Here is an 18,185-nt window from a genome sequence, read left to right on the forward strand (position 1 = left end):
TCTTAATAAAAGTTCCCCGGGAAGAAGATACGTTAATCAAAGGCATGTAATGGTCTATGAATCGGGTAGGGCTGTCCACGCCTACAACCAGAGCAGAGGTACAACTTCTATTGAGAGCTATTATACCAGCTAGTATCACTATGACCGAAGTGGTAAGACAAATGCACATTTGTACTGAAGACAGATTGTCAAGGAAAGCAATTAGTGGCGCTTATCTGGTGACAGTTCCACCTCCACCACCCACCAAATTCTAAACTCCAAGACTGGATGTGTTTTGATGGTGTGTGTCATGTGTATTGGCTGCAGATGGAGATAGTGGCCTCATCTCAGAGTTCACAACCATTTACAGAGTTAAACCACTGCTCTCGCGAGATCCAAGGGCTCGTGCAATGGGTCTTATGAAACTGTTTCACGGATCTCGCGTGAATACGCCACTGACGGCAGTGAAATTGAGGCAGGGTGAGAGGTACCCATGAGATGTTTTGAGAATTTTTATACAATTATTTATTTAAATAAAAATGGCCGCCGTAGAGAGCGGAGACGAGAGACTGTAAGTGTGAATTACACGTATTCACCATTTCAATGTCGAGTTAGATGAATGTTCAAGCCGTTTAAAATGTATTGCTGTATTTAGCTAAAGTAATGCGTTGTATGTTTGTTATGAACTGGTCAGCAGGCAAGCTTACTGAAAGAGGCGTTCTGAGTACGTCATCAAATTATACAGAAATAAGTATTGCCCTACTTTAGCAGATCATCATAGATGAGCAAGGAAATGGTCTCCGTTAGATTGCTGTCGTGTGTGTGTGTCATTTACTGACCTCTGAAAACACAGCCTGTAGATTTGTAAATATATTTACTGTCAACAAAAATATATCCAGTTGTGTTGTGTTTGCACTCTATTTGTCCACATCCTCCACCCTCATAACCAATTTGGCTTGCTGGCTAAATAGCTGGATAGGATGTAGCGTCATCTGGTTACACATGTGGCCATTTGACGTGGTAATTTTGCGACAGAATAGCCACATATCATTACTGTGTTGTTATGACGTAAACCATTTATTTATTTTCTTTACGTAGAAAATAGTTTTTTTTTGGGTTATGACGACTGTTATCGTCTAGCTAAATACTAGAGCAAGCTGACATGGGTTGGCCCATTTTCTAGAATAACAAATAATGTTATGGAGCAATCAAGGTATTGCTTTAATAGCATGAAGGACTAATTATCATCTGGTACAAAAACAAACAACACATGTATTATAAATATTCTTTATGTGCATTACAATTATTCAGTTAGGTTGAAGTGAATAGCATATTGTGATGTAGCTGCTGCTGTAGGCTACTTCTAACTTTACTGTTGTGTAGATCAGAATAATGATAAGATGTAAGATGCTAGTGTGTATGTGGACCGACCATGTGCAGTTCAAAATATTCGAACCATTCACATCTCTTGCCTCGTGGCTTCTCTGACTGGCTGCTTCATTCGATATGCCTGCTATCGGGAAGGTGCTTATTTCCACAGTGAGTAGAATATGGTTCAGCCCAGTTTAGGCAGTCTGAAGTTTTGGCCCTTAATACCATATATGTATATATTTCACATACGTGAAGAAACAGCACAACACAATATTTCCCCTCCCCCCAAATTTTTTTTATATTTTTTTATGACCTTTGTGAATAGGTAGTGAGTTGATTGGGAGCACGCCAAGGTTTGTAATTTATCGGTGACTTTTTGTTTAAAACATGTTGTACTCTTATCGGCATTGAAGATAAGTTTGCAAAATTCTTGGAACTTTCAATAAATTCCCTGGTTTTCCAAAAAAAAACTTGGTTGGAGGATACTGGACTTCCTGTTTATTCCCACCAGTTTCCGGGAATGCTCAAACTGGGATTTCGGAAAAACCAGGGAATTTAGTGACATTTGTTGGGGGGCAACCCTAGCTAAGGATAGCCATTCTCCATATTTTCTGGTCTGGTGAGCTGAGACCATGCCTCTGCTCTGCCTCTCCCCTCATGACTAACGTTGTCTTCCACAGCAGTGAGGAGAAGAGTGAAGATGCCAACCAGAATCAGAGCTCCAACGACAAGGACCCTAAGACACACAGCAAGCCAAAGAAGGTGAGGCGGGAGCGGAGGGATATGGAGAAGGAGAGGCTGGAGTCTTCATCCACCACCACTATGTCCTCCCCTCCTCATCCTCCAGTCCAGCAGCCCAGTGCTGCTTGCTGAGGCGGGGCCCTCGGTGCCCATGGTTACTGCAGCTGGCGAGGCCTCCCCTGCTTCGCCCAAACAGAGGAGGTCCATCATCAGGGACCGAGGTCCGCTCTACGACGACCCCTCTCTGCCCCAGGGCTGGACACGTAAACTCAAACAACGCAAGTCTGGGCGGTCTGCCGGGAAGTTTGACGTCTACTTGATGAAGTGAGTAGGCTATGAGAGAGAGCCAAATCAAGAATTGTCTCTCAAAAGCATATCTGAAATAATGTCATGATATGATCATATTAAATATAATACAGAGAGATGTGATACAGAGATGTGATACGAGAGATAGATATGATACAGAGAGATATGATACAGAGATATGATACAGAGATATGATACAGAGATATGATACAGAGAGATATGATACAGAGAGATATGATACAGAGATATGATACAGAGATATGATACAGAGAGATATGATACAGAGATATGATACAGAGATATGATACAGAGAGATATGAGAGATATGATACAGAGATATGAGAGATATGATACAGAGAGATATGATACAGAGAGATATGATACAGAGAGATATGATACAGAGAGATATGATACAGAGAGATATGATACAGAGATATGATACATAAAGATATGATACAGAGAGATATGATACAGAGATATGATACAGAGATATGATACAGAGATACGGAGATATGATACAGAGATATGATACAGAGATATGATACAGAGAGATATGATACAGAGATATGATACAGAGATATGATACAGAGAGATATGATACAGAGAGATATGATACAGAGATATGATACAGAGAGATATGATACAGAGAGATGTGATACAGAGATATGATTCAGAGAGATATGATGATATGATACAGAGAGATATGATACAGAGAGATATGATACAGAGATATGATAGAGAGATGATACAGAGATATGATTCAGAGAGATATGATACAGAGAGATATGATACAGAGATATGATACAGAGATATGATACAGAGAGATGTGATACAGAGATATGATTCAGAGAGATATGATACAGAGAGATATGATACAGAGAGATATGATACAGAGATATGATTCAGAGACATATGATACAGAGAGATATGATACAGATATGATACAGAGATATGATACAGAGATATGATACAGAGATATGATACAGAGATATGATTCATAGAGATATGATACAGAGAGATATGATACAGAGAGATGATTCAGAGATATGATTCAGAGAGATATGATTCAGGAGATATGATACAGAGATATGATACAGAATGATATGATTCAGAGATATGATACAGAGAGATATGATTCAGAGAGATATGATACAGAGAGATATGATCAGAGATATGATTCAGAGATATGATACAGAGAGATATGATACAGAGATATGATACAGAGATATGATACAGAGATATGATACAGAGATATGATTCAGAGAGATATGATTCAGAGATATGATACAGAGAGATATGATACAGAGAGATATGATACAGAGATATGATTCAGAGAGATATGATACAGAGAGATATGATACAGAGAGATATGATACAGAGATATGATACAGTTGAATGTGACTGAACTTTAGAGTGTTTTCAGGACTGGTTTAATGTGACTGGTTTAGATGTTTTACAGGACTGGTTTAATGTGACTGAACTTTAGAGTGTTTTACAGGACTGGTTTAATGTGACTTTAACTGTAGAGTGTTTTACAGGACTGGTTTAAGACTGAACTTTAGAGTGTTTTCAGGACTGGTTTAATGTGACTGAACTTTAGAGTGTTTTACAGGACTGGTTTAATGTGACTGAACCGTATAGAGAGTGTTTTACAGGACTGGTTTAATGTGACTGAACCGTATAGAGAGTGTTTTACAGGACTGGTTTAATGTGACTGAACCGTATAGAGTGTTTTACAGGACTGGTTTAATGTGACTGAACCGTATAGAGTGTTTTACAGGACTGGTTTAATGTGACTGAACCGTATAGAGTGTTTTACAGGACTGGTTTAATGTGACTGAACCGTATAGAGTGTTTTACAGGACTGGTTTAATGTGACTGAACCGTATAGAGTGTTTTACAGGACTGGTTTAATGTGACTGAACCGTATAGAGTGTTTTACAGGACTGGTTTAATGTGACTGAACCGTATAGAGAGTGTTTTTCAGGACTGGTTTAATGTGACTGAACTTTAGAGTGTTTTTCAGGACTGGTTTAATGTGACTGAACCGTATAGAGAGTGTTTTACAGGACTGGTTTAATGTGACTGAACCGTATAGAGAGTGTTTTACAGGCCTGGTTTAATGTGACTGAACTTTAGAGTGTTTTACAGGACCGGTTTAATGTGACTGAACCGTATAGAGAGTGTTTTACAGGACTGGTTTAATGTGACTGAACTTTAGAGTGTTTTACAGACCGGTTTAATGTGACTGAACTTTAGAGTTTACAGGACTGGTTTAATGTGACTGAACTTTAGAGTGTTTTACAGGACTGTGACTGAACTTCAGAGTGTTTTACAGGACTGGTTTAATGTGACTGAACCGTATAGAGAGTTTTTCAGGACTGGTTTAATGTGACTGAACCGTATAGAGAGTGTTTTTCAGGACTGGTTTCATGTGACTGAACTTTAGAGTGTTTTACAGGACTGGTTTAATGTGACTGAACGTATAGAGAGTTTTTCAGGACTGGTTTAATGTGACTGAACTTTAGAGTGTTTTGCAGGACTGGTTTAATGTGACTTAACTGTAGATTGTTTTACAGGACTGGTTTAATGTGACTGAACTTTAGAGTGTTTTACAGGACTGGTTTAATGTGACTGAACCGTATAGAGTGTTTTACAGGACTGGTTTAATGTGACTGAACCGTATAGAGAGTGTTTTACAGGACTGGTTTAATGTGACTGAACCGTATAGAGTGTTTTACAGGACTGGTTTAATGTGACTGAACCGTATAGAGAGTTTTTACAGGACTGGTTTAATGTGACTGAACCGTATAGAGTGTGTTTTTCAGGACTGGTTTAATGTGACTGAACTTTAGAGTGTTTTACAGGACTGGTTTAATGTGACTTAACTGTAGAGTGTTTTACAGGACTGGTTTAATGTGACTGAACTTTAGAGTGTTTTACAGGACTGGTTTAATGTGACTGAACTTTAGAGTGTTTTACAGGACTGGTTTAATGTGACTGAACTTTAGAGTATTTTCAGGACTGGTTTAATGTGACTGAACCCAGAGAAGTGTTTACAGGACTGGTTTAATGTGACTGAACCGTATAGAGTGTTTTTCAGGACTGGTTTAATGTGACTGAACTTTAGAGTGTTTTTCAGGACTGGTTTAATGTGACTGAACTTTAGAGTGTTTTACAGGACTGGTTTAATGTGACTGAACTTTAGAGTGTTTTACAGGACTGGTTTAATGTGACTGAACCGTATAGAGAGTGTTTTTCAGGACTGGTTTAATGTGACTGAACTTTAGAGTGTTTTACAGGACTGGTTTAATGTGACTGAACTTTAGAGTGTTTTACAGGACTGGTTTAATGTGACTGAACTTTAGAGTGTTTTCAGGACTGGTTTAATGTGACTGAACTTTAGAGTGTTTTACAGGACTGGTTTAATGTGACTGAACTTTAGAGTGTTTTACAGGACTGGTTTAATGTGACTGAACCGTATAGAGAGAGTTTTTCGGGACTGGTTTAATGTGACTGAACTTTAGAGTGTTTTACAGGACTGGTTTAATGTGACTGAACTTTAGAGTGTTTTACAGGACTGGTTTCATGTGACTGAACTTTAGAGTGTTTTTCAGGACTGGTTTCATGTGACTGAACTTTAGAGTGTTTTACAGGACTGGTTTAATGTGACTGAACCGTATAGAGTGTTTTACAGGACTGGTTTAATGTGACTGAACCGTATAGAGAGTGTTTTCAGGACTGGTTTAATGTGACTGAACCGTATAGAGTGTTTTACAGGACTGGTTTAATGTGACTGAACTTTAGAGTGTTTTACAGGACTGGTTTAATGTGACTGAACGTATAGAGTGTTTTTCAGGACTGGTTTAATGTGACTGAACTTTAGAGTGTTTTAACTGGTTTAATGTGACTGAACCGTATAGAGAGTGTTTTTCAGGACTGGTTTCATGTGACTGAACTTTAGAGTGTTTTACAGGACTGGTTTAATGTGACTGAACTTTAGAGTGTTTTACAGGACTGGTTTAATGTGACTGAACCGTATAGAGTGTTTTTCAGTGTTTCATTTGAACAGGACTGGTTTAATGTGACTGAACTTTAGAGTGTTTTACAGGACTGGTTTAATGTGACTGAACCGTATAGAGTGTTTTACAGGACTGGTTTAATGTTTAGAGTGTTTTTGACTGGTTTCATGTGACTGAACTTTAGAGTGTTTTTCAGGACTGGTTTAATGTGACTGAACTTAGAGTGTTTTACAGACTGGTTTAATGTGACTGAACCGTATAGAGTGTTTTACAGGACTGGTTTAATGTGACTGAACCGTATAGAGTGTTTTGACTGGTTTAATTGACTGAACCGTATAGAGTGTTTTACAGGACTGGTTTAATGTGACTGAACTTTAGAGTGTTTTACAGGACTGGTTTAATGACTGACTGAACTTTAATGTGACTGAACTTTAGAGTTTTACAGGACTGGTTTAATGTGACTGAACCGTATAGAGAGTGTTTTTCAGGACTGGTTTCATGTGACTGAACTTTAGAGTGTTTTTACAGGACTGGTTTAATGTGACTGAACTTTAGAGTGTTTTACAGGACTGGTTTAATGTGACTGAACCGTATAGAGTGTTTTCAGGACTGGTTTCATGTGACTGAACTTTAGAGTGTTTTTCAGGACTGGTTTAATGTGACTGAACTTTAGAGTGTTTTACAGGACTGGTTTTGACTGAACCGTATAGAGTGTTTTACAGGACTGGTTTAATGTGACTGAACCGTATAGAGTGTTTTACAGGACTGGTTTAATGTGACTGAACCGTATAGAGTGTGTTTTTCAGGACTGGTTTAATGTGACTGAACTTTAGAGTGTTTTACAGGACTGGTTTAATGTGACTTAACTGTAGAGTGTTTTACAGGACTGGTTTAATGTGACTGAACTTTAGAGTGTTTTACAGGACTGGTTTAATGTGACTGAACCGTATAGAGTGTTTTCAGGACTGGTTTAAGGACTGGTTTTAATGTGACTGAACTTTAGAGTGTTTTACAGGACTGGTTTAATGTGACTGAACTTTAGAGTGTTTTCAGGACTGGTTTAATGTGACTGAACTTTAGAGTGTTTTACAGGACTGGTTTAATGTGACTGAACTTTAGAGTGTTTTACAGGACTGGTTTAATGTGACTGAACCGTATAGAGAGAGTTTTTCGGGACTGGTTTAATGTGACTGAACTTTAGAGTGTTTTACAGGACTGGTTTAATGTGACTGAACCGTATAGAGAGTGTTTTTCAGGACTGGTTTCATGTGACTGAACTTTAGAGTGTTTTTCAGGACTGGTTTCATGTGACTGAACTTTAGAGTGTTTTACAGGACTGGTTTAATGTGACTGAACCGTATAGAGTGTTTTACAGGACTGGTTTAATGTGACTGAACCGTATAGAGTGTTTTACAGGACTGGTTTAATGTGACTGAACCGTATAGAGTGTTTTACAGGACTGGTTTAATGTGACTGAACTTTAGAGTGTTTTACAGGACTGGTTTAATGTGACTGAACCGTATAGAGAGTGTTTTTCAGGACTGGTTTAATGTGACTGAACTTTAGAGTGTTTTACAGGACTGGTTTAATGTGACTGAACCGTATAGAGAGTGTTTTCAGGACTGGTTTCATGTGACTGAACTTTAGAGTGTTTTACAGGACTGGTTTAATGTGACTGAACTTTAGAGTGTTTTACAGGACTGGTTTAATGTGACTGAACCGTATAGAGTGTTTTTCAGGACTGGTTTCATGTGACTGAACTTTAGAGTGTTTTTCAGGACTGGTTTAATGTGACTGAACTTTAGAGTGTTTTACAGGACTGGTTTAATGTGACTGAACCGTATAGAGTGTTTTACAGGACTGGTTTAATGTGACTGAACTTTAGAGTGTTTTACAGGACTGGTTTAATGTGACTGAACCGTATAGGAGTGTTTTTCAGGACTGTTTAATGTGACTGAACTTTAGTGTTTTCAGGACTGGTTTAATGTGACTGAACCGTATAGAGTGTTTTACAGGACTGGTTTAATGTGACTGAACTTTAGAGTGTTTTTTAGGACTGGTTTAATGTGACTGAACTTTAGAGTGTTTTACAGGACTGGTTTAATGTGACTGAACTTTAGAGTGTTTTACAGGACTGGTTTAATGTGACTGAACTTTAGAGTGTTTTACAGGACTGGTTTAATGTGACTGAACTTTAGAGTGTTTTTAGGACTGGTTTTGACTGAACTTTAGAGTGTTTTACAGGACTGGTTTAATGACTGAACTTTAGAGTGAGGACTGGTTTAATGTGACTGAACTTTAGAGTGTTTTACAGGACTGGTTTAATGTGACTGAACCGTATAGAGAGTGTTTTTCGGGACTGGTTTAATGTGACTGAACTTTAGAGTGTTTTACAGGACTGGTTTAATGTGACTGAACTTTAGAGTGTTTTACAGGACTGGTTTAATGTGACTGAACCGTATAGAGAGTGTTTTTCAGGACTGTTTTCATGTGACTGAACTTTAGAGTGTTTTACAGGACTGGTTTCATGTGACTGAACTTTAGAGTGTTTTACAGGACTGGTTTAATGTGACTGAACTTTAGAGTGTTTTTCAGGACTGGTTTAATGTGACTGAACTTTAGAGTGTTTTACAGGACTGGTTTAATGTGACTGAACTTTAGAGTGTTTTACAGGACTGGTTTAATGTGACTGAACTTTAGAGTGTTTTACAGGACTGGTTTAATGTGACTGAACCGTATAGAGAGTGTTTTTCGGGACTGGTTTAATGTGACTGAACTTTAGAGTGTTTTACAGGACTGGTTTAATGTGACTGAACTTTAGAGTGTTTTACAGGACTGGTTTAATGTGACTGAACCGTATAGAGAGTGTTTTTCAGGACTGTTTTCATGTGACTGAACTTTAGAGTGTTTTACAGGACTGGTTTCATGTGACTGAACCGTATAGGGAGTGTTTTTCAGGACTGGTTTAATGTGACTGAACTTTAGTGTTTTTCAGGACTGGTTTAATGTGACTGAACCGTATAGAGAGTGTTTTTCAGGACTGGTTTAATGTGACTGAACTTTAGAGTGTTTTACAGGACTGGTTTAATGTGACTGAACTTTAGAGTGTTTTTCAGGACTGGTTTAATGTGACTGAACTTTAGAGTGTTTTACAGGACTGGTTTAATGTGACTGAACTTTAGAGTGTTTTACAGGACTGGTTTAATGTGACTGAACTTTAGAGTGTTTTACAGGACTGGTTTAATGTGACTGAACCGTATAGGGAGTGTTTTTCAGGACTGGTTTAATGTGACTGAACTTTAGTGTTTTTCAGGACTGGTTTAATGTGACTGAACCGTATAGAGAGTGTTTTTCAGGACTGGTTTAATGTGACTGAACTTTAGTGTTTTACAGGACTGGTTTAATGTGACTGAACTTTAGAGTGTTTTTCAGGACTGGTTTAATGTGACTGAACTTTAGAGTGTTTTACAGGACTGGTTTAATGTGACTGAACTTTAGTGTTTTACAGGACTGGTTTAATGTGACTGAACTTTAGAGTGTTTTTCAGGACTGGTTTAATGTGACTGAACTTTAGAGTGTTTTACAGGACTGGTTTAATGTGACTGAACTTTAGAGTGTTTTACAGGACTGGTTTAATGTGACTGAACCGTATAGAGAGTGTTTTTCGGGACTGGTTTAATGTGACTGAACTTTAGAGTGTTTTACAGGACTGGTTTAATGTGACTGAACTTTAGAGTGTTTTTTAGGACTGGTTTAATGTGACTGAACTTTAGAGTGTTTTACAGGACTGGTTTAATGTGACTGAACTTTAGAGTGTTTTACAGGACTGGTTTAATGTGACTGAACTTTAGAGTGTTTTACAGGACTGGTTTAATGTGACTGAACTTTAGAGTGTTTTTCAGGACTGGTTTAATGTGACTGAACTTTAGAGTGTTTTACAGGACTGGTTTAATGTGACTGAACTTTAGAGTGTTTTACAGGACTGGTTTAATGTGACTGAACTTTAGAGTGTTTTACAGGACTGGTTTAATGTGACTGAACCGTATAGAGAGTGTTTTTCGGGACTGGTTTAATGTGACTGAACTTTAGAGTGTTTTACAGGACTGGTTTAATGTGACTGAACTTTAGAGTGTTTTACAGGACTGGTTTAATGTGACTGAACCGTATAGAGAGTGTTTTTCAGGACTGTTTTCATGTGACTGAACTTTAGAGTGTTTTACAGGACTGGTTTCATGTGACTGAACTTTAGAGTGTTTTACAGGACTGGTTTAATGTGACTGAACTTTAGAGTGTTTTTCAGGACTGGTTTAATGTGACTGAACTTTAGAGTGTTTTACAGGACTGGTTTAATGTGACTGAACTTTAGAGTGTTTTACAGGACTGGTTTAATGTGACTGAACTTTAGAGTGTTTTACAGGACTGGTTTAATGTGACTGAACCGTATAGAGAGTGTTTTTCGGGACTGGTTTAATGTGACTGAACTTTAGAGTGTTTTACAGGACTGGTTTAATGTGACTGAACTTTAGAGTGTTTTACAGGACTGGTTTAATGTGACTGAACCGTATAGAGAGTGTTTTTCAGGACTGTTTTCATGTGACTGAACTTTAGAGTGTTTTACAGGACTGGTTTCATGTGACTGAACCGTATAGGGAGTGTTTTCAGGACTGGTTTAATGTGACTGAACTTTAGTGTTTTTCAGGACTGGTTTAATGTGACTGAACCGTATAGAGAGTGTTTTTCAGGACTGGTTTAATGTGACTGAACTTTAGAGTGTTTTACAGGACTGGTTTAATGTGACTGAACTTTAGAGTGTTTTTCAGGACTGGTTTAATGTGACTGAACTTTAGAGTGTTTTACAGGACTGGTTTAATGTGACTGAACTTTAGAGTGTTTTACAGGACTGGTTTAATGTGACTGAACTTTAGAGTGTTTTACAGGACTGGTTTAATGTGACTGAACCGTATAGGGAGTGTTTTTCAGGACTGGTTTAATGTGACTGAACTTTAGAGTGTTTTTCAGGACTGGTTTAATGTGACTGAACCGTATAGAGAGTGTTTTTCAGGACTGGTTTAATGTGACTGAACTTTAGTGTTTTACAGGACTGGTTTAATGTGACTGAACTTTAGAGTGTTTTTCAGGACTGGTTTAATGTGACTGAACTTTAGAGTGTTTTACAGGACTGGTTTAATGTGACTGAACTTTAGTGTTTTACAGGACTGGTTTAATGTGACTGAACTTTAGAGTGTTTTTCAGGACTGTTTTCATGTGACTGAACTTTAGAGTGTTTTACAGGACTGGTTTCATGTGACTGAACTTTAGAGTGTTTTACAGGACTGGTTTAATGTGACTGAACCGTATAGAGAGTGTTTTCAGGACTGGTTTAATGTGACTGAACTTTAGAGTGTTTTACAGGACTGGTTTAATGTGACTGAACTTTAGAGTATTTTTCAGGACTGGTTTAATGTGACTGAACCGTGTAGAGTGTTTTACAGGACTGGTTTAATGTGACTGAACCGTATAGGGAGTGTTTTTCAGGACTGGTTTAATGTGACTGAACTTTAGAGTGTTTTTCAGGACTGGTTTAATGTGACTGAACCGTATAGAGAGTGTTTTTCAGGACTGGTTTAATGTGACTGAACTTTAGAGTGTTTTACAGGACTGGTTTAATGTGACTGAACTTTAGAGTGTTTTACAGGACTGGTTTAATGTGACTGAACCGTATAGAGAGTGTTTTTCGGGACTGGTTTAATGTGACTGAACTTTAGAGTGTTTTACAGGACTGGTTTAATGTGACTGAACTTTAGAGTGTTTTACAGGACTGGTTTAATGTGACTGAACCGTATAGAGAGTGTTTTTCAGGACTGGTTTCATGTGACTGAAGTTTAGAGTGTTTTACAGGACTGGTTTCATGTGACTGAACTTTAGAGTGTTTTACAGGACTGGTTTAATGTGACTGAACCGTATAGAGTGTTTTTCAGGACTGGTTTAATGTGACTGAACTTTAGATTGTTTTACAGGACTGGTTTAATGTGACTGAACTTTAGAGTGTTTTACAGGACTGGTTTAATGTGACTGAACTTCAGAGTGTTTTACAGGACTGGTTTAATGTGACTGAACTTTAGAGTGTTTTACAGGACTGGTTTAATGTGACTGAACCGTATAGAGAGTGTTTTTCAGGACTGGTTTAATGTGACTGAACTTTAGAGTGTTTTACAGGACTGGTTTAATGTGACTGAACCGTATAGAGAGTGTTTTACAGGACTGGTTTAATGTGACTGAACTTTAGAGTGTTTTACAGGACTGGTTTAATGTGACTGAACCGTATAGAGAGTGTTTTTCAGGACTGGTTTAATGTGACTGAACTTTAGAGTGTTTTGCAGGACTGGTTTAATTTGACTGAACTTTAGAGTGTTTTACAGGACTGGTTTAATGTGACTTAACTGTAGAGTGTTTTACAGGACTGGTTTAATGTGACTGAACTTTAGAGTGTTTTACAGGACTGGTTTAATGTGACTGAACCGTATAGAGTGTTTTACAGGACTGGTTTAATGTGACTGAACCGTATAGAGAGTGTTTTTCAGGACTGGTTTAATGTGACTGAATTTTAGAGTGTTTTACAGGACTGGTTTAATGTGACTGAACTTTAGAGTGTTTTTTAGGACTGGTTTAATGTGACTGAACTTTAGAGTGTTTTACAGGACTGGTTTAATGTGACTGAACTTTAGAGTGTTTTACAGGACTGGTTTAATGTGACTGAACTTTAGAGTGTTTTACAGGACTGGTTTAATGTGACTGAACTTTAGAGTGTTTTACAGGACTGGTTTAATGTGACTGAACTTTAGAGTGTTTTACAGGACTGGTTTAATGTGACTGAACTTTAGAGTGTTTTACAGGACTGGTTTAATGTGACTGAACTTTAGAGTATTTTTCAGGACTGGTTTAATGTGACTGAACCGTGTAGAGAGTGTTTTACAGGACTGGTTTAATGTGACTGAACCGTATAGAGAGTGTTTTTCAGGACTGGTTTAATGTGACTGAACTTTAGAGTGTTTTTCAGGACTGGTTTAATGTGACTGAACCGTATAGAGAGTGTTTTTCAGGACTGGTTTAATGTGACTGAACTTTAGAGTGTTTTACAGGACTGGTTTAATGTGACTGAACTTTAGAGTGTTTTACAGGACTGGTTTAATGTGACTGAACTTTAGAGTGTTTTTCAGGACTGGTTTAATGTGACTGAACTTTAGAGTGTTTTACAGGACTGGTTTAATGTGACTGAACTTTAGAGTGTTTTACAGGACTGGTTTAATGTGACTGAACCGTATAGAGAGAGTTTTTCGGGACTGGTTTAATGTGACTGAACTTTAGAGTGTTTTACAGGACTGGTTTAATGTGACTGAACTTTAGAGTGTTTTACAGGACTGGTTTAATGTGACTGAACCGTATAGAGAGTGTTTTTCAGGACTGGTTTCATGTGACTGAACTTTAGAGTGTTTTACAGGACTGGTTTAATGTGACTGAACCGTATAGAGTGTTTTACAGGACTGGTTTAATGTGACTGAACTTTAGAGTGTTTTACAGGACTGGTTTAATGTGACTGAACCGTATAGAGTGTTTTTCAGGACTGGTTTAATGTGACTGAACTTTAGAGTGTTTTACAGGACTGGTTTAATGTGACTGAACCGTATAGAGAGTGTTTTTCAGGACTGGTTTCATGTGACTGAACTTTAGAGTGTTTTACAGGACTGGTTTAATGTGACTGAACTTTAGAGTGTTTTACAGGACTGGTTTAATGTGACTGAACCGTATAGAGAGTGTTTTTCAGGACTGGTTTCATGTGACTGAACTTTAGAGTGTTTTACAGGACTGGTTTAATGTGACTGAACTTTAGAGTGTTTTACAGGACTGGTTTAATGTGACTGAACCGTATAGAGAGTGTTTTTCAGGACTGGTTTAATGTGACTGAACTTTAGAGTGTTTTACAGGACTGGTTTAATGTGACTGAACCGTATAGAGTGTTTTACAGGACTGGTTTAATGTGACTAAACTTTAGAGTGTTTTACAGGACTGGTTTAATGTGACTGAACTTTAGAGTATTTTTTCAGGACTGGTTTAATGTGACTGAACCGTATAGAGTGTTTTCAGGACTGGTTTAATGTGACTGAACTTTAGAGTGTTTTGCAGGACTGGTTTAATTTGACTGAACTTTAGAGTGTTTTTCAGGACTGGTTTAATGTGACTGAACTTTAGAGTGTTTTACAGGACTGGTTTAATGTGACTTAACTGTAGAGTGTTTTACAGGACTGGTTTAATGTGACTGAACTTTAGAGTGTTTTACAGGACTGGTTTAATGTGACTGAACCGTATAGAGTGTTTTACAGGACTGGTTTAATGTGACTGAACCGTATAGAGAGTGTTTTACAGGACTGGTTTAATGTGACTGAACCGTATAGAGTGTTTTACAGGACTGGTTTAATGTGACTGAACCGTATAGAGAGTGTTTTACAGGACTGGTTTAATGTGACTGAACCGTATAGAGTGTTTTACAGGACTGGTTTAATGTGACTGAACTTTAGAGTGTTTTACAGGACTGGTTTAATGTGACTGAACCGTATAGAGAGTGTTTTTCAGGACTGGTTTAATGTGACTGAACTTTAGAGTGTTTTACAGGACTGGTTTAATGTGACTGAACCGTATAGAGAGTGTTTTTCAGGACTGGTTTCATGTGACTGAACTTTAGAGTGTTTTACAGGACTGGTTTAATGTGACTGAACTTTAGAGTGTTTTACAGGACTGGTTTAATGTGACTGAACCGTATAGAGAGTGTTTTTCAGGACTGGTTTCATGTGACTAAACTTTAGAGTGTTTTACAGGACTGGTTTAATGTGACTGAACTTTAGAGTATTTTTCAGGACTGGTTTAATGTGACTGAACCGTATAGAGAGTGTTTTTCAGGACTGGTTTAATGTGACTGAACTTTAGAGTGTTTTTCAGGACTGGTTTAATGTGACTGAACTTTAGAGTGTTTTACAGGACTGGTTTAATGTGACTGAACTTTAGAGTGTTTTACAGGACTGGTTTAATGTGACTGAACCGTATAGAGTGTTTTACAGGACTGGTTTAATGTGACTGAACTTTAGAGTGTTTTACAGGACTGGTTTAATGTGACTGAACTTTAGAGTATTTTTCAGGACTGGTTTAATGTGACTGAACCGTATAGGGAGTGTTTTCAGGACTGGTTTAATGTGACTGAACTTTAGTGTTTTTCAGGACTGGTTTAATGTGACTGAACCGTATAGAGAGTGTTTTTCAGGACTGGTTTAATGTGACTGAACTTTAGAGTGTTTTACAGGACTGGTTTAATGTGACTGAACTTTAGAGTGTTTTTCAGGACTGGTTTAATGTGACTGAACTTTAGAGTGTTTTACAGGACTGGTTTAATGTGACTGAACTTTAGAGTGTTTTACAGGACTGGTTTAATGTGACTGAACCGTATAGAGAGTGTTTTTCGGGACTGGTTTAATGTGACTGAACTTTAGAGTGTTTTACAGGACTGGTTTAATGTGACTGAACTTTAGAGTGTTTTACAGGACTGGTTTAATGTGACTGAACCGTATAGAGAGTGTTTTTCAGGACTGTTTTCATGTGACTGAACTTTAGAGTGTTTTACAGGACTGGTTTCATGTGACTGAACTGTATAGGGAGTGTTTTTCAGGACTGGTTTAATGTGACTGAACTTTAGTGTTTTCAGGACTGGTTTAATGTGACTGAACCGTATAGAGAGTGTTTTACAGGACTGGTTTAATGTGACTGAACTTTAGAGTGTTTTACAGGACTGGTTTAATGTGACTGAACTTTAGAGTGTTTTACAGGACTGGTTTAATGTGACTGAACTTTAGAGTGTTTTGACTGGTTTAATGTGACTGAACCGTATAGGGAGTGTTTTTCAGGACTGGTTTAATGTGACTGAACTTTAGTGTTTTTCAGGACTGGTTTAATGTGACTGAACCGTATAGAGAGTGTTTTTCAGGACTGGTTTAATGTGACTGAACTTTAGAGTGTTTTACAGGACTGGTTTAATGTGACTGAACTTTAGAGTGTTTTCAGGACTGGTTTAATGTGACTGAACTTTAGAGTGTTTTACAGGACTGGTTTAATGTGACTGAACTTTAGAGTGTTTTACAGGACTGGTTTAATGTGACTGAACCGTATAGAGAGTGTTTTTCGGGACTGGTTTAATGTGACTGAACTTTAGAGTGTTTTACAGGACTGGTTTAATGTGACTGAACTTTAGAGTGTTTTACAGGACTGGTTTAATGTGACTGAACCGTATAGAGAGTGTTTTTCAGGACTGTTTTCATGTGACTGAACTTTAGAGTGTTTTACAGGACTGGTTTCATGTGACTGAACTTTAGAGTGTTTTACAGGACTGGTTTAATGTGACTGAACCGTATAGAGTGTTTTTCAGGACTGGTTTAATGTGACTGAACTTTAGATTGTTTTACAGGACTGGTTTAATGTGACTGAACTTTAGAGTGTTTTACAGGACTGGTTTAATTTGACTGAACTTTAGAGTGTTTTACAGGACTGGTTTAATGTGACTGAACTTTAGAGTATTTTTCAGGACTGGTTTAATGTGACTGAACCGTATAGAGTGTTTTTCAGGACTGGTTTAATGTGACTGAACTTTAGAGTGTTTTGCAGGACTGGTTTAATTTGACTGAACTTTAGAGTGTTTTTCAGGACTGGTTTAATGTGACTGAACTTTAGAGTGTTTTACAGGACTGGTTTAATGTGACTTAACTGTAGAGTGTTTTACAGGACTGGTTTAATGTGACTGAACTTTAGAGTGTTTTACAGGACTGGTTTAATGTGACTGAACCGTATAGAGTGTTTTACAGGACTGGTTTAATGTGACTGAACCGTATAGAGAGTGTTTTACAGGACTGGTTTAATGTGACTGAACCGTATAGAGTGTTTTACAGGACTGGTTTAATGTGACTGAACCGTATAGAGAGTGTTTTACAGGACTGGTTTAATGTGACTGAACCGTATAGAGTGTTTTACAGGACTGGTTTAATGTGACTGAACTTTAGAGTGTTTTACAGGACTGGTTTAATGTGACTGAACCGTATAGAGAGTGTTTTCAGGACTGGTTTAATGTGACTGAACTTTAGAGTGTTTTACAGGACTGGTTTAATGTGACTGAACCGTATAGAGAGTGTTTTTCAGGACTGGTTTCATGTGACTGAACTTTAGAGTGTTTTACAGGACTGGTTTAATGTGACTGAACTTTAGAGTGTTTTACAGGACTGGTTTAATGTGACTGAACCGTATAGAAGTGTTTTTCAGGACTGGTTTCATGTGAGAACTTTAGAGTGTTTTTCAGGACTGGTTTAATGTGACTGAACTTTAGAGTGTTTTACAGGACTGGTTTAATGTGACTGAACTTTAGAGTGTTTTACAGGACTGGTTTAATGTGACTGAACTTTAGAGTGTTTTACAGGACTGGTTTAATGTGACTGAACTTTAGAGTATTTTTCAGGACTGGTTTAATGTGACTGAACCGTATAGAGAGTGTTTTTCAGGACTGGTTTAATGACTGAACTTTAGTGTTTTTCAGGACTGGTTTAATGTGACTGAACCGTATAGAGAGTGTTTTTCAGGACTGGTTTAATGTGACTGAACTTTAGAGTGTTTTACAGGACTGGTTTAATGTGACTGAACTTTAGAGTGTTTTTCAGGACTGGTTTAATGTGACTGAACTTT

The 18,185-nt window shown here is 37.7% G+C and overlaps 1 protein-coding gene across 1 annotated transcript in view; it reads left to right on the forward strand.

Annotated features, from left to right (window-relative positions):
- The first annotated feature begins 470 nt into the window (after window positions 1-470).
- LOC118375043 (methyl-CpG-binding protein 2-like) overlaps window positions 471-18,185 on the forward strand; it is a 92,412-nt gene continuing 74,697 nt past the window's right edge. Inside the window, exon 1 of the mRNA XM_052481291.1 lies at window positions 471-550. Within this exon, the coding sequence (XP_052337251.1) occupies window positions 519-550 (32 nt within the window). The 5' untranslated portion in view covers window positions 471-518. The remainder of the gene's footprint in view (window positions 551-18,185) is intronic.

This window comes from Oncorhynchus keta, chromosome 27 (genome assembly GCF_023373465.1).
Source record: "Oncorhynchus keta strain PuntledgeMale-10-30-2019 chromosome 27, Oket_V2, whole genome shotgun sequence".
In the NCBI taxonomy this organism is placed as follows: Eukaryota; Metazoa; Chordata; class Actinopteri; order Salmoniformes; family Salmonidae; genus Oncorhynchus; species Oncorhynchus keta.